Here is a 24,890-nt window from a genome sequence, read left to right on the forward strand (position 1 = left end):
ATCAAGAGTCAGACACTCAATGGACTGAGCCATCCAGGCATCCCTAAAATTTCTTTTATTGTAATATATTGGTGTAGCATAATAACAGCAAAATGTTGGACTGAATTATCTTTTTTAAGATGTTGCTGATTTACAAAATCTGAATATATGAGAACCACTGCTTTATAAAGTGGTGTGATTGGGGCACCTGGTTGGCTCTGGTGGTGTAGTGTCTGCCTTTGGCTCAGGTCATGATCCTGCAGTCCTCTGATCAAGCCCTGCATGGGGCTCCCTGCTCAGTGGGCAGTCGCTTCTCCCCCTCCCTCTGCCTGCTGTTCCCCCTACTTGTGCTCTCTCTCTGTCAAATAAATGAATACAATCTTGAAAAAAAAAGCTGTGTGATCATCTTAATGAATAATATTCTGTAGTCCATGGTTTCGTGCAAGTGAAGAGTTTAACTCTTTCAATAAGGAATGTAATAACTGACAGATATTGATGGTCACTTTTTATGATAACGAATAAGGTAGTACAGTGATTTTTTAAGTCCAGTTTTCTTATTTTAAATATTTTCTAGTGATTAATTGGTAGCTTGCTTTATTGATATATTTTCTAGTTGCTGGATAATGATGATAAGAAAGGCCTGACTCTACCAACTCTGAACCAGTCAAATCAAGATAATTCAAGTGCTGTTGCTCCTGGAAGTGATGAATCAACAAAGCAAACTCCATTGCCTGTTATTCCTATCCTGACAATAACAGAGGAGAACCAAGCATCACCTCTAGAAGAATGCCAATCAGAAGCTGCACTGGAGGGGGAAAAAAATATGTTCTTAACATCAGATATAAAATTGAAAGATAGATATCCAAGGCTTTTAAAAACAGACTCATCTTCATCAGAGGTAAAATTGAAAACTAGCTATATATATCCAGGTAAAATAAAGCGGAGGAACTTAGAGTCATCACCAACAGAACTTAGACGGCAAAGCAACAATTTAAGCTTAGCTAGGAAAAAGAGCACAGTTTCCCCAGATTCAAAATCCAAAGGTAGGTCTCAAACCCAAGATCCAGAGGAAGACCTTGTATTAGAAGTATAAGACTAGGGAAAACAAAATAATTCATTTAAAAAAAAACAAATAAATTGAAAATGCATTCAAAAGTCTCCAAGTGGAAGTATGTCTAAGTATACTAAACATTCCTACCCTACTTAGATTCAAGTAAGGAGGAAAAAAAACCCTTGAAGGAAAAGCAGAGTGATGTGAGATACCCGTAGTACAAACTAGTCTCATGGGTGGGTATAAAATTCAGCTGAAAGTGTAACAATAGGGAGATGTAAATTCAAAGGAAATTCAAAATCTGGGGAAATTATTTCAGTGGAAATTTTTAATAAAACTGTTAGAGAAAATAACATTCTTATTACAAATAATTTTATAGTTTAAAATGAGAATGATTTGAATATAAATTCAAAGGGTTAAAGCACTTCTCAAAATGACAGTTATTCTATTTAGATCTTTACTTCTTATTTGAATCACTATTATAGGTAGCTCCTAAAGCAGTGTAAAAATGTATACTGGTCAATGGGTAAACAATCTGAATTCTAACTAAGGTTCTGCCTCCAAATACTTCAGCAAACTTGGGCACCTAAACATCTAAACCTCTAGACCTATTTCCTCATCTGTTGAATGGTAGATCATATCAGGTCATTTCTAAATTCTCTTCCAAATTCTAAGATAATTTCATTAAATATCTCTATTTGGGGAATAATTCTTTTTTTAAATTTAATTAATTAGTTTGATAGAGTGTCTGTACAAGCAAGGGGAGTGACAGGCAGAGGGAGAGGGAGAAGCAGGTTCCCTGCTGAGCAAGGAGCCCAGTGCGGGCCTGGAGCCCAACATGGGGCTGGAGCCCAATGTGGGGCTCAGTGCCAGACCCCAGAGATCATCGGCTCAGGTCATGATCTCAGGGTCGTGGGATCAGACCCCGAGTCGGGCTCTCTGCTCGGCGGGGAGCCTGCTTCCCCCCCTCTCTCTGCCTCCCTCTCTGACTACTTGTGAACTCTGTCAAATTAAGAAAAAAAATAGCTAGGCATGGAACAAACACAGGGTCATTTCTACTGAATTTTTTTAGTTAAAGCAAGTCTCATGATCAAGCCTGATTCGGTATGGGAAGGGACTGCAGAAGGGCAGGAATCTTAGAAAGTGATGTTCATTGGGGGCTCACATTTGGAGATTTAACTGCCACAAATTAACTATCTCTACCCACAAGTCATTCATGTGCCTCCCACATGCAAACTATATTTACTCCCCTTCTAAGATCCTTGCCTCATACTATTGCTGCATCAGGCTTGGCCTTGAAGTACAGAATTTGAGCATCTAAATCAGATCCAGGTGGATGAGGCTGCTTGAGTATGGCACCTCTCAGTCTTAAAATCTGTGAATTGAGGGGCACCTGGGTGGCTCAGTGGGTTAAGCCGCTGCCTTCAGCTCAGGTCATGATCTCAGGGTCCTGGGATCGAGTCCCGCATCGGGCTCTCTGCTCAGCAAGAAGCCTGCTTCCCTCTCCCTCTCTCTCTCTCTCTCTCTCTGCCTGACTCTCCGTCTACTTGTGATCTCTGTCTGTCAAATAAATAAATAAAATCTTTAAAAAAAAAAAAAATCTGTGAATTGAAGAGACCGGTTATCTGTGTCCTGTATACGTGGTGAGTAAGGAACAGGAAAACACATAGGCACTTATATTCCAAAGGTGGAAAAAGGGGAAAGTGAAGCGTACAGCAGTCAGTGAGTGAGCCATAGTAATTTTGAAGCTCTTGCCTCTACCCTCGTGTCTTGGCTTTACCTTCTCTTTCCATGAGAAAGAGCTTATATTGGTAACTGAGTAACTTTGCAGCCTCTGTCTTCTCTGTAGAAAACCGAAGGCCGAGGGTTCAGAAACCTCTTTCCATTTAAATTGTCTCTGTTCCTGTCCCAGATGTTATGATTCTTAAAGAATTTGTGATTTTCTGTATTATCAAGTTATGATCCTAGCCAACTGTTACACTTCGGAATATCTTTAAGACAGGCCACAGTTTGCCTTTGGTTGAGAGCCAAGGTGCTGTAGTACAATATCCTTAAGAATCATAGAGGCTCAGGGTGCCTGGGTGGCTCAGTGGGTTAAGCCTCTGCCTTCAGCTCAGGTCATGATCTCAGGGCCTGGGATTGAGGTCCTGCCCAGGGGGGGAGCCTGCTTCCCCCCACCCACTTGTCTGCCTGCCTCTCTGCCTACTTGTGATCTCTCTCTCTCAAATAAATAAATAAAATCTTTAAAAAAATAAAAAAGAATCACAGAGGCTGTCCTAACCAGCCAAGAGGATTTAACAGGCTATCCTAAGATACTTAGAATATTTTTTGTTTAGCCGAGTGGGTCTGTGAAACACTATTTTAAAACTTTTTGAGATCTGGGGGCATCTGGGTGGCTCAGTCAGTTAAGCAGCTGCCTTCAGCTCAGGTCATGACCTTACGGTCCGGGGATCAAGACCCGTGTCAGGCTCCCTGCTCAGCAGAGAGATTCCTCCTCCCTCTTCCTGCCCCTCTGCCCACTTGTGCTCGCTCGCTCTCTCTCTCTCTCTCTGTCAAATAAATAAAAATCTTTATTAAAAAAAAAAACTTTTTGAGATCTGAACAAGAGATCTTATAGTCACACCCTTGTGATCTTGACCTTGAAACCACATTTTCCTGATTGGAACCCAATCAATGAAGTCAGAAGACAAGGATTTCTGTCATTGGTTCAATGGCTTAACAATGTCTTTAAAGACCAGAACAGGATCTTACTTTTCCTCTTTTTCATGTTCATGCTTGTCACTTTATGGTCACAAGATGTTTGCTTCAGTCCTAGGCATCATAGGTAGATCAAGGCAGGTGAAAGAATGGGAGGTTGAGCAATCATGTTCTAGTGCCTAAGGAAAACTAGGATTAAGGAAGATGGAATTGTGTTATGTGATGCCACTAACCTTTTATTAATTTGTTGAATTTAACTGCCTTCCTTATGCTATCAATTTTATTCATGAAATGTAAACCCTTGCATGATGATTGATGGAACTGGTGGGAAATATTCCATGATCTCTCAAATTCATTATCTTTGCTAATTCTTCTCTTTGAATCAACCCAACTCATGCATATATGAAATGCATCTTTACAATTAGTTTATCCACTTTCTTTTTTAACTCAGTAATTTTTTTCACCTAGAAGTTTTTCTAATCTAATTACATCTGTGAATTCTTCAAACTAATTAAGACTATAAAAATAGAGATAAAAAATAGTTTCCATGATTTTTGGAGTAGGAGAACTTTTCCAATTAATCGAAGTAGACCTTCTTTTGAAACAGATAATTTTAAAATTTCTCATCATTTTTCTCTTTGCTCATACTATTCTCTGGAAGATCTGTTTGTCCAGTAGTATCTGAGATGGATTTTGTCAGAGATAGTTTACTTAAATCCTTTCCAGAAAAAGGAAAAGGAGTCATTTTATATTTTCAATGGTTTTAATATTGCTCTCTTAGGCTTTTATTTGCCTATGAGAAACAGAAATATATATATATATATATATATATATATATATATATATATATATATATGTAAAAATTGGAAGCAATACGTTTCAGAGAGCATCACTGAATTTTCAGTGTTTTCATATTCATTGAGCCAACATTCCTTGACTTAGCTGGGCACCCTGGACTAATTGCATGTACTATGAGCTTGAAGAAATGTGTGTCTCTATTGAGGAGTAGAAGGTTCTGTCCACTTTCTTCCAAGTCAGTCTTCACTTGAATATGGTAAATTACAGGTGGTTTCATTAGCCTTTTAATCTGTTTTCATCTTGACCATAATAGAAACATTTTTGGACTGTTGAGCACCCGTGCTTATTTTCTGTCTTGTCCCCACCTTTGTCTGCTGTCTGCCCTTCTTTGTTTTATGCTCCAAGAAGATAACTGCTATGGAATGCCTTATGAGACCGTCATCCTGGCTGATTTCTTGTTAGGTCCAGGAAATGGCAAACACTGGCAGAACATTGGAGGTCAATAGGGAAAGAAAGGTTGAGTTCTTCTGTCCTACTGTTTTCCTGCCTTGGTGCTGTGGTTCTGACAATAAATTTTCCTTCATATCTACATCTTCAGCTGAGTGGCCCCAGCTCCATGACTCCAGCTATTACCAGGCTTTGCCTGGAGTGGTAACATCTTTTCAGTGTTTCCCTCAACATTCATTATTGGTTCCTTACCCATAAATACACTTTCATTAATAGTAGGGCTTTTTTTGTTAAACCATTTTAGAGGAATACTAATCCCTGCCCTAACTCTAACTAGTAATATTCCCAGTTTTCTGGTATGCATGCATATTTTCCTCTATTTTTTTAGCTCTGAATTTTTTTTTTTAAATTTGCAGTATAGTTGATACACAGTTTCCCGTGTTTTGGGGTTTTTTTGCTCATTTCACAGCAGCTTTGTATTCAAATGTTCATTTTGATCTGAAGGTTCATCATGCATTTTTAAAGTACAGAATTGAAAATGATGTGTGCTTATTATTAAAATTCAAGCAATCCCCCCCCCAAATGTAAGAAAGAGCCATAATTCTACCATCCAGAAATTACCAGTGTTAATATTTGGTGACATCATTTCATAAATCTTTCTGTATTTTTGGGAGACATTCTCCATGGTTCTTCTGAGAGGTATAGGATTCTTTTCCTATAACATAATCAGTTGCATGTGATCTTGTTATCTGGCTCACTTTCCATTACTTTGGGAATCAGGCTTGGGGAACTGATGTAAAAATGCTTATACTCTGGCTGCTGTGATTGCTCTGAGTAATAAACTTTTGTTTCTGACCCAGGAAACTTACTTCTTCTATCAGCCTCCATGGAACTGTGACAAGCTAACTAGTTATCTTACAAGCACGGTAGATTCTTGACAGCTTTGGTGACAGTATGGGATACTGAATGAAGGACCAGAACCTTGTGGTCTGAACAGTTGCATTTGGGGGAAGCCCACAGGAATTGGTGGAAAGTGATGATCAAGTTGTATGATCAGTCAGTCAATATATAGTCCTTAACTCTAGACTATTGGAGAGATGGTTGCAAGTTAAGTGTTGGGAATTAGGCTTAAAAACAGCTGCCTGAACAGTTCCCTGGATGTTGCTAATTATCCTCAGGGAGGGAGACTTCCTTGCCGGTCTGATGATCGACCTCAATGTCTGTCCCATTTTAACAATTAGTCCCAAGGTCAATCCTGAGTGAGCAGAGGATTCTGCTCTTAGACAACAGTCACAGAGTTGCATACCTACACTCAGGATCAGAGAGTGGAAATTCATGACTGTTATGGACAGAAACCAAGCGAATCATTAAAACTTTGGCTGGTTTTCTTGGGAGATGAGCATGTGGGCTATATAATATCTATAAAAGAAGGATGGCCATGGCTGGGCCATCTTAGGAGGGTAAGTATTCCTGAAGTATATGGTGATAATCTTGTATCCATTCCAAAATAACAGTGAGAGATCTCAGTTTTTTGTCTTGAGTTCTGGCTGCTAAAAGATTTGTCTATCTTGAGACAGACAAACCCTGGTGGGAAATCATAATAGGCATTGACTAGTGTTTGGGCACTTACTACCTCGAATTGTGTACACAACGCCGATGACGATGATCCACTGACTCAAAGCAAGAGATCCAAAGAAATAGAAATTCTTGAAGTCAGCTCTGGTGCCGTGGAAAACTCCCTCAACCCTTATGTGGGAGCCAGGGAAGAATTTGAGATGTCATCATGGTAAAGGTACCACAGATGCCCTTGATTGAAGTGAACTTCACACAGTGCATCATTACTGTGCAAGCCAAGCAAGCTTAAGTCACCTGAGGACACACACACTTCATGGATCTATCCAGAAAGCAGTGTGGCTACAGCTCTCAAATCAAATAATTCCCAAAGGCAAAGTAGATGATGTCAACTATGAAGACCTTGTTGCCTGATATAGAGTGTTGGACAGACCAGCAACATTAGAAGTTCATTTGATTGAACCGCGGGTTGCTGTTACACCGCTCCAAACCAAAAGTAAACGTGAAGTCTTATTAGATGGCATGGAGTGGCCTCCTACTTCTGAATACCTTGACACCTTCCTTTCCTCTTAACCTGATCCCAGATGCTTTAAAGAGAAACATGATTTAAGGTGGAGCCAAGATCTTCCTGTCCCTAAAAGGGATAGAAGGTTCTATGCAGCCACTGCACTGGGGAATTTCAGAGAGGGTAGGGACCCAATCTTTTATGGGTTTGTTGGTTATGAATGTTCAAGTCTCTATCTTATCCAGATGTATGGAAGAAAAAATAAGCTGGATTCAACTTACAGGGTTGTGGCAGTGTTCACCATAGAGAAGGAAATTAATATTACCTTCTGGATGGGTCTCTGTAGGTCAATTGAATGTACTGTTGTTTCCACATCTGAATATGTGGTAGGAATTATTATGTTATATACTTGTCTGTCTCCATCTTATAGAGCCACATGTAGAGAAGTGCTGGTGGGACATGTAAATTGCTACCCAGCTCATCTCCCTGTGCCCTTTCAGATGGTCCAACAGAAAGACTAAAATCCTAGAAGGAATAGAGAAATCACAGCCTTCATTAAGGATTTAAAGGCAGCAGGGAAAGTAAGAGCTCGTTATCTGAATACCCCATCCCTGTATGGCCAGTGAACTCACTATTGAAGTTGGAGACTTAGAGTTATCACCAACTGAATCCACTTGTTGCTTCTGTGTCCCAGCTGTTTCAGATATTGTGATTATAACTATCTACTACACAAGAGTGATGGCACTTGGTATGCTGTGTTGTACACTACCAACACCACCTTTGCCATACCACTGACATTTGAGGGTCAAGCTAGTTTGCATGTGATTTTCATACTTAGCCAGGACACCTACTTACCTGCTACTTTCTACAGGTGAGTGGGTCTGAGCCCCTGAGCACAGACGAACTCTGAAAGCAGGATGGTACATGAGGGAGGTGAGGGTTCTGATGTTGAGATAAGATAAAGTGTCAAAATAGAAACAAAAGCCTTCTAGGAGCAACTGGGTAGCTCAGAGAGATAAACATCTACTCTTGATCTCAGCTCAGGTCTTGATCTCTGGATGGTGAGTTCAAGCCCCACTTTGGGCTCCATGCTGGGCATGGAGCCTACTTAAAAAAACAAGAAACAAAAAACTTCTAGTTGCTCTAGATGTCCTCCACAGGCTAGCCTCCCTCACACCCTTTTTCTTCCAGTGCTCCCAATCTGGAAATAATAATCTTCTGATGGCTATTCTAACTGTTGGTAGCCCCTAGCATGAAGGAAAGTCTGTGTTACAGGAGGGGGAAAAAATACCTGAAATCAGCTGATTGAGTTTGGGCAAAACTTGCAATGGGGGAGAAAGTTAAAGTGACCTAATGGGTAGGATCCTCTCTGCTGATCCAATGTACTGTTATAGTGCTCACCACTAACCATATAATGAAATTGATGTGTTGCATGCATAGCATAGACACTCACAGATTGTCAGAAGACATTCTCCCATTCAGGATTACTGCCACAGGTATAGAAGTCCTTGTCATTTGCCACAATGGTGGATCAGGATATATGTGAGTGCCTCTACCCTCTGATTTCTAAAGATGTTCTGTTGGTTAGCAAGTCAAAAGTCTCTGTCTCAGTGGCTCAGTTCTCACCCGTGGCTGCCTTCAAGGGTGGCTGATAAACCCTGAAAACTTCAAGGACCTGCTTGCCAAATAGATTTTCTTGGGACTATATGGAGAGATTCACAGTTCTCAATTCTTCTAGCAGTCAAAGAAAAAGTGCTGTTGTTCCAACCACCTATCATCCAAAAGGAGGCCCAGCATTTTTTTAAACTATGGGTATGAGATACTCTATATACATCATTAAGCATTCAGCATGCTTTGAGTGGGGCCTATAAACCAGTTGGTTTTACTGGCCAAGTGGTAGTAGTATGTTAGAGGGGTACATCTGACTTGGTCCTAGCATCATTCTGGTTTTGCATGAAAAAGGAGAAGCTACTGATTTTGACCCCAAACTTACACTCCATTTTCCACCTGAAGCAAAGCCAATGACTCAGGGGAGCCCTGGGATTCACAGAGGTACCCCTATATACCTAGGCAAAGTTCACTGATGGTTCAGCTAATCTGAAACCTGATGGTGTCAATTAGCTACTATGGCTGTTTAAGGGTCAGCTATGCAGAAGCAAAAATGGATGTGATACTTGACTGTTGGGCAGAACTCTGGCCAGTGCTACTCTTAAGAACCTTGTTATATTTTTACTTACTTCTTGGCTGTGCCAATGGCTTAGCTGCCTGGTTCATCATTTGGAAAATTGCACACTGCCAGATTGAAGACACTTTTCTTGGGACTGCAAACTACAGAACCAAATTACTACTATGAAAAGAACCACCCAGGTCACTTATGCAGATGTATACAGTAAGGGCATGTTCTTGATGAGACTGACTGGAGTCAAGCTGCTGATCGAACCTTTACTCCCCAAGTTGCCACCTTTGTTGCCTGGAGTTATTGTTATACCGGATACAGCAACACATCCACCTTCATAGCTGGGAATAAAGTAAAGTCAACTTTGGTGAAGTTTCTGATGTGTAGACTAGGCTACCACTGAATGCCCAACTTGATTCCTTCCAAATGTTGACCCATTTGTCTTATGGTAGGAGAGCTTACATTGCAAGTATCCCACCTCCTCTCAGCATTGGACTTTGCAACACCTTTGGTGGTAATTGGTTGATAATTTTTCAGGCTACGATATTACTTTCAGTCCAGTCAGATGACTCCAGCTACATCCACATCATTGTAAGTGGCAAGATTTCATTCTTTTTTCCAGAATAATATTCCATTGTGTATATATATGTGTGTGTGTGTGTTTGTGTGTGTATTTTGTGTGTCTGTGTATATATACATATATACGGATGTACATATATATGTGTGTATGTACACCACATCTTTTTTGTCCATTCATCCGTCAGTGGACACTTGGGCTACTTCCATAATTTGGCTATTGTAGACAGTGCTCCTGTAAACTTCATGTATTCCTTTGAATTAGTATTTTTGTATTCTTTGGATAAATATCTTGTAGTAAAATTGCTAGATCATAGGGTAGTTCTATTTTTAACTTCCTGAGGAGACTCCATACTATTTTCCATAGATGTTGCTTCAGTTTGCATTCCCACCAAGAGTGTACAAGTGTTCCTTTTTCTTTGCATCCTTGCCAACAAGTGTTGTTTCATGTGTTGATTTTAGCCATTCTAAAAGTTGTGAGATGATATCTCATTGTAGTTTTGATTTTGTATTTTGTGTGATGTTGAGCATCTTTTCATGTGTCTGTCAGCCATCTGTATGTCTCCTTTGGAAAAATATCTATTCATGTCTTCTGCCCATTTTTTAATTGGATTATTTATTTTTAGGGCATTGAGTTTTATAAGTTCTTTATATATTTTGGATACCAGCCCTTTATCAGATATGTCATTTACAAATATCTTCTCCCATTCTGTAGGTTGCCTTTTGGTTTTGTTGATTGTTTCCTTTGCTACATAAGAGCTTTTTATTTTGATGTAGCCCCAATAGTGTAGTTTGCATTTGTTTTCCTTGCCTCTGGACACTTATCTAGAAAGAAGCTGCTATGGCTAATGTCAGAGAAATCACTGCCTGTGCTCTCTTACAGGACTTTTTTTTTGGTTTCAGATCTCACATTTAGGTCTTTAGTCCATTTTGAATTTATTTTTTGTGTATGGTGTACACAAAAAAAATTTATTTTGTGTATGGTCCAGTTTCATTCTTTGCCACATTTTATTTTTTTGCCACAATTTACCTCTTCTAATATTGTGAATCCATTCATAGATTATTATGTAGTTATTTTTAATACTTTGTCCCTTAACCTTTATACTAGAGTTAAGTGATAATATACCTTCGTATTGTAGTGTTAGACTGTTCCAATTTTGGCGGTATACTTACCATTACCACTGTGTTTCATGTTCTCATTTTTTATGTTATTAATTAGCATCTTTTCATTTTGAAGAACTACTTTCAGCATTTTTGTAAGGCAGATCTAATGATGATAAACTCCTTCAGCTTCTGTTTCTCTGGGAAAGTCTATTTCTTTCATTGCTGAAGGACAGTTTTTCTGAGTAAAATATTCTTGGTTGGCAGATTTTTGTTCTTTCAGCACTTTGGTTGGCAAGGTCTCTGCTGATAGCCTTATGGGGACTCCTTTGTATGTAAGGAATTATTTTTCTTTTCCTGCTTTTAAAATACCCTCTTTGTCTTTGATAATGGACAGTTTTATACTCCCAAGATCCATCCATGTTGTGGCAAATGGCAAGATTTCATTCTTTTTTATGGCTGAATAATATTCCATATATATAAATATATATACGTTACAGCTTTATCCATTCATCGATTGATGGACACTTGGGTTTCTTCCATTATTTGGCTATTGTGAATAATGTTGCAATAAATATAAGAGTGCTTATAGCTTTTTGAATTAGTGTTGTCATATTCTTTGGGCAGATACTCAGCAGTGTGATTACTGGATCACAGAGTAGTTTTATTTTTAACTTTCTGAGGAACCTCCATACTGTCTTCCATGGTGGCTGTACCAGTTTGCATTTCCACCAACAGTGCACAAGGGTATCCTCTTCACCACATCCTTGCCAACACTACTTGTTTCTTGTGCTTTTTTAATTTTAGCTATTTTGACAGGTGTGAGGTGATTTCTCATTGTGGTTTTGATTTGTATGTCCTAATGATGAGTGATGTTGAGCATCTTTTCATGTGTCTGTTGGCCATCCATGTCTCTTCTTTGGAGAAATGTCTTATGTCTGCTGCCCACTTTTTAACTGGATTATTGGTTTTTGGACATTGAGTTTTATAAATTCTTTATATATTTTGAATACTAAGCCTGTATTGATTTTGCCATTTGTAAATATATTCCCTTTCTGTAGGTTGTCTTTTAGTTTTGTTGATTGTTTCCATTGCTGTACAAGCTTTTTATTCTATTTTATTTTATTTTTAATTAAAGATTTTATTTATTAAGAGAGTGCACGAAGGGAGAGAGAGAAGCAGACTCCCTGCTGAGCAGAAAGCCCAATGTGGGGCTCGATCCTAGACCCTGAGATCATGACCTGAGCCAAAAGCAGATGCTAAACTGACTGAGCTGCGTAGGCACCCCAAGAAGCTTTTTATTTTGCTTGTAGTCCCAGTAGTGTATTTTTGCATTTGTTTCCCTTGCCTCAGGAGACATATCTAAAAAAATGTTGCTACAGCTGATGTCAGAGAGATTAGTGCCTGTGTTATCTTCTAGGATTTTTATGGCTTTGGGTCTCACATTTAAGTTCTTAATCCATTTTGAGTTTATTTTTGTGTATGGGGTAAGAAAGTGGTCCCATTTCATTCTTTTGCATGCAGCTGTCCAGTTTTCCCAGTACCATTTGTTGAAGAGACTGTCATTTTCCCATGGGATATGCTTGCCTCCTTTGTTGAAGATTAAGTGACCATATAATTGTGGCTTTATTTCTTGATTTTCTATTCTATTCTGTTGATTTATGTTCTATTTTTGTGTCATAGCTAGCTACAAATAATCTTGAGTTCACAGATTCCATGTTCTCTACTGCATTTTTTATTGCACTTCTTCAGCTTCAGAATTTATTTGGTTCTTTTTTATGACCTATTTCTCTATGAAAGTTACCATTTTTTTTATATTGTTTTCCTGATTTTATTGAATTGTTTGTCTCTGTTTTCTTGTTGTTTGCTGATCTTTCTTAAAGCAACTATTTTGAATTCTTTATTGGGAAGATTGCAGATCTCCATTTTTTTGGCCAGTTACTGAGAAATTATTGTTTTCCTTTGGTGTGTAGTGTCACATTTCAGTGATTTCTCATGTTCTTTGATGTCTTGCATTGCTGTCTTTAAAAAAAAAAAAAAAAGATTTATTTACTTGAGAGAGAACACAAGTAGGGGAAGGTGTGGGGGAAGGAAGACTCCCCACTGATCAGGAAGCCAAATGTAGGGCTCACTCCCAGGATGCCAAGGTCATGACCTGAGCTGAAGTCAGACACTTAATGGACTGAGCCACCCAAGCACCCCTGCCTTAGTTTACTTTTGATATCCAATTTAGACTAGTGTTATAGAATGAGATGAGAAATAGTCTTACCAAAAAGCAGCAGCAGAAGGAGGAAATAGAGGTGAAGACAGAGAAGAAGAAAAAGGGAAAGGAAAAAAAATGTGGATGCAGGAGAGGAAATAAACATACACTGAAAAAGAAAAAGAGATCTACGATTTAATCCAATTACACTTGTGATAAATGCCTATATTAAGAAAAAAGAGCAATTGCAAGTAAAACACCTAACTTTACACCTCAAGGAACTAGAAAAACAAAGAACAAACTAAGGCCAAAGCAGAAAGAGGAAATAAGAAAGATCAAAAAGAAATAAGTTAAATAGAAACCAGAAAAGCAATAGAAAAGATAAATGAAACTAAGAGCAGGTTTTTGAAGAGATAAACTAAGAGAAGACTCAAATAAAATTGGAATCGAAACATGTTACAAATGATATCACAGAAACACATAGACTCATAAGAAACTCTTGTGAACAATTATATGCCAACAAATTGGATTGCCTAGAAGAAATGAACTAATTCCTAGAAACATACAACTTAGACTGAATCATGAATAAATAGAAAATCTGAATAGACTAATAATGAGTAAGGAGATTAAAATAACCAAACCCTCCTGAAAAAGAAAAGCCCAGGACCAGTTGGTTTTACTGATGAATTCAACCAAACACTTAAAGAAGAATGAAAAGAAATCCTCCTCAAACTCCTCCAAAAAATTAAATAAGAAGAAACTCCCAAACTCATCTTACAAGGTCAGCATTACCGTGACACCAAAATCAGATAAAGATGTTACAAGAAAAAAAAAAACAAAACTGTAGACTGACATCCCTGATGATTATGGATGCAAAAATTTCTCAGCAAAATCTTAGCAAACTGAGTTCAATAGCATATTAAAGTAATCATATTACCATGATCATGTGAGATTTATCCTTGGGATGCACAGGTGGTTCAATATAAGCAAATCAGTAAATGTGATATACCACATTAGCAGAATTAGAGATAAAAATTATCATCTCAATAGATGAAAAAAAAACATTTCACTAGGAGATCTTTCATGATAAAATATCTTAACAAATTGGGTATGGAAGAAACATACCTCAACATAATAGAGATCAAAATATATCAAGCCCACAGCTAACATCATCCTCACTGATGAAAGTTTAAAAGCTTTAGTCTAACATCAGGAATAAGACATTTTTACCACCCTTACTCAATTTGTATTGGAAGTCCTATCCAGAGAAATCAAGATAAAGATAAATAAAAGGCACCTAAATCAGAAAGGAAGTAGAAAAATTGTCTTTATTTACAGATGGTAACATTCCATATGAGAAAATCCTAGATTCATCAAAAAAAAAAAAAAAGTCTGTTAGAACTAATTCAGTAAATTTGGAGGATATAAAATCAGTACACAACATCATTGTGTGTCTATATATTAACAATGAAATATCTGAAAAAGAAATAAAAACAATCCTATTCGTAATAGCATCAAAAACAATAAAATACTTAGAAATAAATTTAACAAGGAAGTGAGAGATCTGTGCATTGAAAGCTGCAAGACTCTAATGAAAGAAATTGAAGAAAATGCAAATAAATGGAAAGATATTCTATGTTCATTGATCAGATAAATGAATGGTGTTAAAATGTCCCCATTACAAGCCATCTATTGATTCCGGGCAATACTTATCAAACTTCAAGAACATTTTTCAGAGAAAAATCCTAAAATGCATGTGGAACTACAAAGGACCATAAATAACCAAAGCAAACTTGAGAAAGGACCCAGCTAAAGGGCCCCCACTTACTAATTTAAACTGTATTACAAAGCTATAGTAATCAATATAGTGTGGCATTGACATAAAAACACATGCATAGACTAAGTGAATAAAACAATCCCCATATATGTTTATAAAAAATAAAAAATTTTAAAAAATTAATTAAAATAAAAAATCTTGGGGCGGGGTGTAAAAAACAGAATCACCAGATAGGAACCAACACAAATACAGTCAACTAACACTTGGCAGGCAACCAAGAATACTCATTGAGGAAAAGATAGTCTCTTCAGTTAGCAGTACTATGACAACCAGATAACCACATGCAGAAAAATGAATTTTATACTAGAGTTAAGTGATAATACACCATCATATTACAGTGTTAGACTGTCCTGATTTTGACTGTATACTTACCATTACCAGTGTATTTTATATTTTCATATGTTTTTATGTTATTAATTAGTATCCTTTCATTTTGAAGAAATATTTTCAGCATTTTTTGGTAAAGCAGGTCTAATGGTGGCAGTTGCTGGCCACATACTGGCAATAGAGATTCTCATAGGCCCTGAGCCTGTGACCCTCCATACTCAGCTGCCCATTATGTCTTGGTCGTGGAATTAGCACCTGGCCAACTCACTCAGCACAACCACCAAAGCCTTCTTGCTAGATGGAACCAAAAGTGGGTCCTCTGTACTCCGTCCCTTGCCAGGTGCCACAGTAATGGAGGAGATCACCCCCTCTCCCAAACCATTTGGTTACCTGGGGAGCCCCTTGAGATCAACTTAGTAGTGAAGAATGGTTCTCTCTTTATAACTACTTTTTGATATTTTCATTATTATGTGTGTTGGTGTGGACCACTTTGGGTTGATTTTGTTGGGGTTTGCCATGCCTCCTGGATCTGGGTGTTGGTTTCCTCCCCCAGATTCTACAAGTGTTTTAGCTTTTATTTCTTCAAATAAATTTTTTTCTCCTTCTTCTCTTTTCTGGGGCCCCTATAATGTGAATGCTATTATGCTTGATGGTGTCGTTGAAATCCCGTAATCCATTTTCATTTTTTATTATTCTTTTTTTTTCTGTTCCATATGGTTGTTTTCTATTACTATTTTTTCCAGCTCATTAATCCTTTTTCTGCTTCCTCTATCTATGATTTATTCCCTCTAGTGTATTTTAAATTTCAATTATTGAGCTCTTAATCTCTGAATGGTTCTTTTTATATATTTTCTATCTCTTTGTTGAAAGTCTGAGATCCTCTACTTTTTTCTCAAGTCCAGTATCTTTATGGCCAATACTCTGAATTAGTTCTCTGGCATATTGCCTATAGCCATTTCATTTAGCTCTTTTGCTGTGACTTTATTCTGTTCTTTCCTTTGGTACATCTTCCTGTCTCCTCATTTGTCTCTCTGTATATGTTTCCATGTATTAAGCAAGTCAGCTACATCTCCTGATCTTGAAAGTAGTGACCTTAAGAAGAGGTACTTTGGTGTCCTGCAGTGATGTTCCCTCTTCACCAGAGCCAAGAACTTCAGGGGTGTCTCCTCTTTGTGTTGCATGTGCCCAACTCTTGTGATTGAGCCTGTTTGCGTCCAGTCCAGTCAGCTGCAATGGCCACTTAGCCTATTGTGGACAGCGCTGTTAAGAGGCTAGTCTGGGGTTTTCTTGGGCTTGTAGTTTAGTCAAACCAGATGAGTGCCCTCAGCCCATTTGCCAGGACTGTGGTCACACCAAATGGCAGGATGCTCTTCCTGAATTGTCCCCTGAGAGTCTTTCATTGTTGGGTGAGTCTGGCACTTAGACCCGATGTCCAACTCTAGTACATATGTTTGGGTTTCAATCAAATAAGTGTACGTGGTTATCTTCCCCTCTTCCCAGGGTAGGAGTCACTTTGGAGTAGTGTATTTAGAAAAAGAAATTAAACCTCCTACCCACGTACCCCATGATCTTTTCAAACTGCTGCGCTAGTGTTGTTATCTCAGTGGGGTTGTTTGTTATACTGGCCCTTTAAGGTGGGGCTCAGCTTCCAGTCCTCTGGCTCTCTTAGAGAAAAGCCTGCTGATTTTTAAAGTTTCCAAAGTTAAGCCCTGTGACCTTAAAAACTTGTGAAGTTAGGGCCCTCTGGTTTTCAAAGCCAAATGTTACAGGCATTCGTCTTTTAAGTGTCTCCCTTGCCTGGGGTGCCTCGGGTGGAATCTGTTCTTCCTTCTCTGTGCTTGTGGTGTCCCCCTTTTGTGGTTAATCTCTCTGGGTGTTTGGACCCCACCCCATGTCTGTCCTTTCTACCCTTTCTGATGTGGCCTCCTCTGTATGATTAACTGTAAATGGTGTGTTCTGCCCAATTAATAATAAAATAATGGCACTTTCTTTTATGTTTACCATTTCCTACGTCAACAACCTACTAATACAATGTTTCAGCTATGCAAGTTATCTCACCATTTCCAGTTGCACTGGAGGTTAAATTGTAAATGAATTCTTTTCCTTAATATAGTAAGGCCAAATGGTAACATTAGATCTCATTTTATTACTTATAGCCATCAGTAATGCTGTTTAAAAATCATATTGATATTTAGTTACTTTTCATTCACTTTTTTTGTTTTTATTTCAGAGACCTTATTGTTCCACTAGCACATTGAATGAAAATATAAAACTTCCTTATACTGTAGGTAAGTTATTATTTGTATATATATTATTTAGATTTTCAAATATTCAGTGAAATAGAGAATATGAACTCACATAAAGTTATAATTACCAAGACTTTCCTCCAAAATGTAAATTATGCTATGATGCTTTGTGGTTATTCGCATGAAAAAACCTATGGGAATTACAATATTAATTGGAAATCAAGCAAAGCAAAATAAGGATCACCTTAAAATCCTGGATAATACTTACTTTACATGATTATAATTTACTAAACAATTTACTCGATTTATGTGTATTTACAAACATTTTATCTACCCTGTAAATCTACCCAATGAAGATATTTTTCTGATTGAAGATGTTCAGTGATATCATTATAAAGACATATTTGACATATCAGTAAACCCAAAGGATACAATCAAAATATTTAACAACCATTACATACATAAGCATGGAACAACCAAATTTGGGTTAGAGTTCTAGAAGGACCCCTACTGTGCTGTACTGGGATTAAGGGAAATGATAGATTTCTAAGGAAATCAGGTAACCAAAGCAATGAATGTAAAGTGGGCATTTGAACATCATGAGGCAGCAACTTATTTTTTTTTAATCTTTTTTTTTTTTTGTATAAACACATAATATATTTTTTTCCCCAGGGGTACAGGTCTGTGAATCGCCAGGTTTACACACTTCACCACACTCACCATAGCACATACCCTCCCCAATGTCCATAACCCCACCCCCCCAATCCCCCTCCCCCCAGCAACCCTCAGTTTGTTTTGTGAGATTAAGAGTCACTTATGGTTTATCTCCCTCTCAATCCCATCTTGCTTCATTTACTCTTCTCCTACCCCCTTAACCCCCATGTTGCATCTCTTCTCCCTCATATCAGGGAGATCATATGATAGTTGTCTTTCTCCGATTGACTTATTTCACTAAGCATGATACCCTCTAGTTCCATCCACGTCGTCGCAAATGGCAAGATTTCATTTCTTTTGATGGCTGCATAGTATTCCATTGTGTATATATACCACATCTTCTTTATCCATTCGTCTGTTGATGGACATCTAGGTTCTTTCCATAGTTTGGCTATTGTAGACATTGCTGCTATAAACATTCGGGTGCATGTGCCCCTTCGGATCACTACGTTTGTATCTTTAGGGTAAATACCCAGCAGTGCAATTGCTGGGTCATGGGGTAGTTCTATTTTCAACATTTTGAGGAACCTCCATGCTGTTTTCCAGAGTGGTTGCACCAGCTTGCATTCCCACCAACAGTGTAGGAGGGTTCCCCTTTCTCCGCATCCTCGCCAGCATCTGTCATTTCCTGAAGTGTTAATTTTAGCCATTCTGACTGGTGTGAGGTGGTATCTCATTGTGGTTTTGATTTGTATTTCCCTGATGCCAAGTGATATGGAGCACTTTTTCATGTGTCTGTTGGCCATCTGGATGTCTTCTTTGCAGAAATGTCTGTTCATGTCTTCTGCCCATTTCTTGATTGGATTATTTGTTCTTTGGGTGTTGAGTTTGCTAAGTTCTTGATAGATTCTGGACACTAGCCCTTTATCTGATATGTCGTTTGCAAATATCTTCTCCCATTCTGTCAGTTGTCTTTTGGTTTTGTTAACTGTTTCCTTTGCTGTGCAAAAGCTTTTGATCTTGATAAAATCCCAATAGTTCATTTTTGCCCTTGCTTCCCTTGCCTTTGGCGATGTTCCTAGGAAGATGTTGCTGTGGCTGAGGTCGAAGAGGTTGCTGCCTGTGTTCTCCTCGAGGATTTTGATGGATTCCTTTCTCACATTGAGGTCCTTCATCCATTTTGAGTCTATTTTTGTGTGTGGTGTAAGGAAATGATCCAATTTCATTTTTCTGCATGTGGCTGTCCAATTTTCCCAACACCATTTATTGAAGAGGCTGTCTTTTTTCCATTGGACATTCTTTCCTGCTTTGTCGAAGATTAGTTGACCATAGAGTTGAGGGTCTATTTCTGGGCTCTCTATTCTGTTCCATTGATCTATGTGTCTGTTTTTGTGCCAGTACCATTCTGTCTTGATGATGACAGCTTTGTAGTAGAGCTTGAAGTCTGGAATTGTGATGCCACCAACTTTGGCTTTCTTTTTCAATATTCCATTGGCTATTTGTGGTCTTTTCTGGTTCCATATAAATTTTAGGATTCTTTGTTCCATTTCTTTGAAAAAAATGGATGGTACTTTGATAGGAATTGCATTAAATGTGTAGATTGCTTTAGGTAGCATAGACATTTTCACAATATTTATTCTTCCAATCCAGGAGCATGGAACATTTTTCTATTTCTTTGTGTCTTCCTCAATTTCTTTCATGAGTACTTTATAGTTTTCTGTGTATAGATTCTTAGTCTCTTTGGTTAGGTTTATTCCTAGGTATCTTATAGTTTTGGGTGCAATTGTAAATGGGATTGACTCCTTAATTTCTTTCTTCTGTCTTGTTGTTGGTGTAGAGAAATGCAACTGATTTCTGTGCATTGATTTTATATCCTGACACTTTACTGAATTCCTGTACCAGTTCTAGCAGTTTTGGAGTGGAGTCTTTTGGCTTTTCCACATATCGTATCATATCATGAGGCAGCAACTTTTTATAAATTAGTACAGAATGTTCCAGAGAGATTACAGTAATCTAATTAAAATGAAGAGAAAATAAGATAGCAAGAACTCTTGACAGGAAAAATAAGCAAGCAAGCACATTTCTTTGTAACAAGCAAAATTTCTTCAACACTCCATCTTCTGGGCTATCTGATGAAAATGTGATTGACAAGAATGTTTTTAGAACAGAGATTTTCCCCAAAAGGGAAATTTTGCTTATTTGAATAGTTGAATATAATGAAATAAAGATGATTAGAAATTAATACTTTAGGCATATATGTTTTTGTATTTATATATATGTACACTATTGTATATGTATTTATACATTTATTCTATACATCAATAGCAATTCTAAGAATATATGTTGGGGTGCAGGAAGCTATTTTGAAACATAGGATGTCAGTTTCAGGAACTAATATTTTAAATGTCAGGAAAGTTTTAAAGTACATCTAAATTATTATTTATTCTAGAAGAAAAATGATTTGGATTAACATTCAGGAGTAATAAGACAACTTGGGGGTGCCTGGGTGGCTCAGTCATTAAGCATCTGCCTTTGGCTCAGGACATAATCCCAGGGTCCTGGGATCAAGTCCCACATCAGGCTCCCTGCTCAGTGGGAAGCCTGCTTCTCCCTCTCCTACTCCCCATGCTTGTGTTCCCTCTCTCACTATCTTTCTCTGTCAAATAAATGAATAAAATCTTTTTTTTAAAAAAAGGACAATTTGGGGGAGGGGGATGCTTGAGTATTCATAATAGGATTCCTACAAAACTTTCATTCTAATACCCTTTGGATTCTTCTAACCATAAAGAACCTTTGGGGTAAATCTGATACAATTGTAAACAGGTTCCTTATTCTATTATTTCAAACTATTCCTTGAAAAAAAGAAATACTCTATCAAATAATAGAAAATATTAATGAGGGGATTAATCGGACCTCACCTCTGCCTTGGTACTAACTCTGCAACCTTAGGGAATCATTTGTCTTACAAAAAACTTAATTTTCTCATTTTCAAAACAAAAGTGCAGAACTAAATACTAAGAATAAATCTTTCAACACTTTCCTTGCCATTGCCTGATATTGCCTTATTTAATCTTCATAACTTTGTAAACGCTTTCCATATATTTATTTAATTTTCACACAACTGTGTAGGGTTCACACTACTATCCTAGCTTTACAGATGAGGCAACTGAGGCATGGAAAGGCTGAGTAATTGGAAAATTAAATTATGTAAAAGAAGTATGTGAACCAAGTCAGTGATCCAGTTATCTCTGGAGGGTAAATAACCTTTATAAGCAGTGTCAAATCAAATACAGGATTAGAAAGAACATCTGTATCTTTTATTTTTTAGATTTATTTATTTATTAGAGAGAGAGAGACAAGTTGGTAAAGGGATAGAAGAAGAGGGAGAGGGAGAATCCACAAGAAGATTCCCCACTGTGCATGGAGCCTAATGCGAGGCTCTATCCTAGGACCCTGAGCTCATGACCTAAGCCAAAACCAAAAGTCAACTACTCAACCAAATGAGCCACTGAGGTAACCCTATAGTAGATCTTTTTTTTTTTTTAATAAGTAAATTCTTAGAAAACAGGACTTATTTCTTTATTGCTGACTTCTATCTTGCTCTTGGGTAGGTCATTAAGTTTTCTGAATTTTTCTCATTGTTAAAATGGGAGAAATGGTTTTAAGAAGATTGGGTCTCCTATTACTCTTTGAGTCTCTATTCCTAAATTTATATCTGAATAGAGCCTTTAAAAAAAAACTAAGATTCCTAAATATACATTTTATTTATTTTTATTTATTTGAGAGAGAAAACAAGTGGAGGGAGATGCAGTAGGAGAAGCAGGCTTCCTACAGAGCCAGGAGCCCAATGTGAGACCCAACCCCAGGACCTTGGGATCATAACCTAAGCCAAAGGCAAAAGCTTAACTGACTGAGCCACCCAGGCGCCCCTAAATACATTTTAAATGGCTTTGTTATACTTTCAAAACAAACAAGGATGGGGCTCCTGGATGGCTCAGTGGGTTAAGCCTCTGCCTTTGGCTCAGATCATGGTCTCAGGGTCCTGGGATCGAGCCCCGCATCGGGCTCTCTGTTCAGTGGGGAGCCTGCTTCCCCCCTCTTTCTCCCTGCCTCCCCCTCTCTCTCTGCCTGCCTCTCTGCCTACTTGTGATCTCTCTGTCAAATAAATAAATAAAATCTTTAAAAACAACAACAACAAAAAAAAAAAAAAAACAAGGAGTAAATAAACAAATCAAAGAAAACAGACTCTTAAACATAGAGAACAAACTGGTGGTTACCAGAGGAGAAGCGGGTGGGGAAATAGGTGTAGGTATACTTACTATGATGAGTACAGAATAAGGTATAGAATTGTTGAATCACTATATTGTACACCCAAAACTAAAATAATGCTGTATATTAATTATACTGGAATTTAAAAATAAATACATAAATCAAGAAAAAATGGTTTGTTGTACTTTGAACTATTATTTTCAGTTTACTCATGCAGACCCGTCTTACATAATTAACCCAGTACTTTTAAAAATACTTTATATGAGGGGGGGAGCTAAGATGGCGGCATAAGTATGAGGACCATAGGCTTGCCTCAGTTCTTGAACACAGCTAGATAATTACCAAATCATTCTGAATACCCAAGAAATCGACCCAAGGACTGACACAACAAAGTGCACATCTAGAGGGAGAGAAGAGGCTACATCGAGGAATGTAGGAAGTGTGGAGACATGATTTGGGGGAGAAATGGATCATAGGTGCTATGGTGGGGAGGGAACCCTGGTCAAGGAGAAAGGTGAGAGGGAGAGAGGAGCACAATTCCCCAAAGCCACTGGCTGGGAAAATGAAAGGGACTGATTTTTGTGTTTTAGCAAACAACAAGGCTCAAAGTTTAGAGTTTTAGATGCTAGTGGGCTTGGCTGGAATAGAGACCTGAAGGTGCTGCCCTAACCCTGGAGAGAAGGCATGCAAGCAACCCCAGGGCAGATGGTATGATCTGAGGATCACCTAAGGCACACAGGGAGAGAGACTTCACTCTACTTGGAGCACATCTGTGAGAGGTGGCATTCACAGAGTTGCCTATCTGAGGACAAATGAACTGGTGGGCACCATTTCCCTCCCCATCTCCCAGCATAGGTGCAGAGACACCTACTGAAGGCAGTGAACTCAGACACTGGCTGTCTAGCCTGCTTCCTCCAAATCCCATGTCCCTGAACTCTAGCGTGACTTCCCTTCTTGGTCAAACTTACATCAGTTCCAGTGCAGTGAGACCTGCCCCCAGAAGACCAGTGCATGTCCCCACCACACCAGGTCCTTAAAATTTGGAGTTTTAAAAGTCAGCAGGTTCAACTGGGATAGAACCCAAAGTGGCTCCAGGAAGGCAAGCAACCCAAAGACAGATAACATGAAAATAGCAATCTGAAAAACATCTGGAACACACACGGGGGAATTATTCCCTCTTCTGGGAGTGCTTCCCTGAGAGCAGCAAGTACAAAATCCCAACTCTGGGGACAAAGCAACTGGCTGGTTCCATTTCCCTCCCCGTCCTTTCAGCATAAACAAACTTCAATAAATAGCACAATGCCAACACTGGTGCCTAACCTGCTTACACCAAGTCTCACCTCCTGCCCTCTGCTGGTGCTGCTTTTCTTGGATGAGTGTGCCTAAGAAGCAGCATAGCAGGCCCCTTCCCCAGAAGATCAGTAGAAACCCCTGCATGCAGCACATCTACCAACCGTAGAGTTCCTCAAGGCTACAGTTCTAGTGGAAGTAGCATTAGGTCTCATTTAACAAGCAGATCAGAACACCCCTAATTGAAACTAGCAAAACTCTGCCCAACATCTAAACACTCCCCGCTGCAGGCAAGGAGAACCTCTGCAGATGACTAATCTGTGGAATAGAGAAGCCAAAACACAGCAGCAGAGTGCACACAGCACACACAAGAGACACTCCCTGAAATGCCAGGTCCTGGACACAATATGACCTCTTCTTCATAAAGCCATTACTCTAAGGAGCAGGAGACATACCTGGCTTTTCTAACACAGGAGAAGACAGAGACCTAGACAAAATGCCAAAAGGAGGAGTTCATCCCAAAAGAAAGAACAGGAAAAGGTCAAGCCAGAGATCTAATAGAAGCATATGTAAGTTTTATGTCTGATGGAGAATTTAAAGCAACAATCATAAGGACTGGACTGAGAAAAGCATGGAAGACATCAGGGAGATCCTTACCTCAGAGTTAAAAGAATTAAAAAAAAAAAAAAAAAGAAAAATGCAGTAACTGAGATTTGAAAAACTGGATGTAATGACCACAAGGATGAAAAAAGGGGAGGAAAGAATACATGGTTCAGAAGATAGAATAATGGAAAATAATGAAACTGAACAAAAGAGATAAAGAAGAATTATGGATCATGACAGTAGACTTAAGGAACTCAGTGACTCCATCAAATGTAGTAACATTTATACTTTAGGAGTCCCAGAAAAAGGGAAAGAAAAGAGGGGGCAAAAATGTTTATTTGAGGAAATAATAGCTGAAAGCATCCGTAAGCTGGGGAAGAAAACATACATCCAAATGCAGAAGGCACAGAGAACTTCCATCAAAATCAACAAAAGCAGGCCAACACCAAGTTATATACTTTAAATTTGCAAAATATAGTAATAAACCCTAAAAGCAGCAAAAAAGTCCCTAACTTATAAGGAAAGACAAAGAAAACTAGCAGATCTCTCCACAGAAACTTGG

The 24,890-nt window shown here is 38.4% G+C and overlaps 1 protein-coding gene across 1 annotated transcript in view; it reads left to right on the top strand.

Annotated features, from left to right (window-relative positions):
• Positions 1-24,890, top strand: part of C2CD6 (C2 calcium dependent domain containing 6) — a 143,157-nt gene that overhangs the window by 82,985 nt on the left and 35,282 nt on the right. Inside the window, exon 13 of the mRNA XM_032860072.1 lies at positions 593-877. Coding sequence (XP_032715963.1) covers positions 593-877 — 285 coding nt within the window. The remainder of the gene's footprint in view (positions 1-592; positions 878-24,890) is intronic.

This window comes from Lontra canadensis, unplaced genomic scaffold (assembly GCF_010015895.1).
Source record: "Lontra canadensis isolate GAN:19392208 unplaced genomic scaffold, GSC_riverotter_1.0 scaffold18, whole genome shotgun sequence".
Taxonomy (NCBI): domain Eukaryota; kingdom Metazoa; phylum Chordata; class Mammalia; order Carnivora; family Mustelidae; genus Lontra; species Lontra canadensis.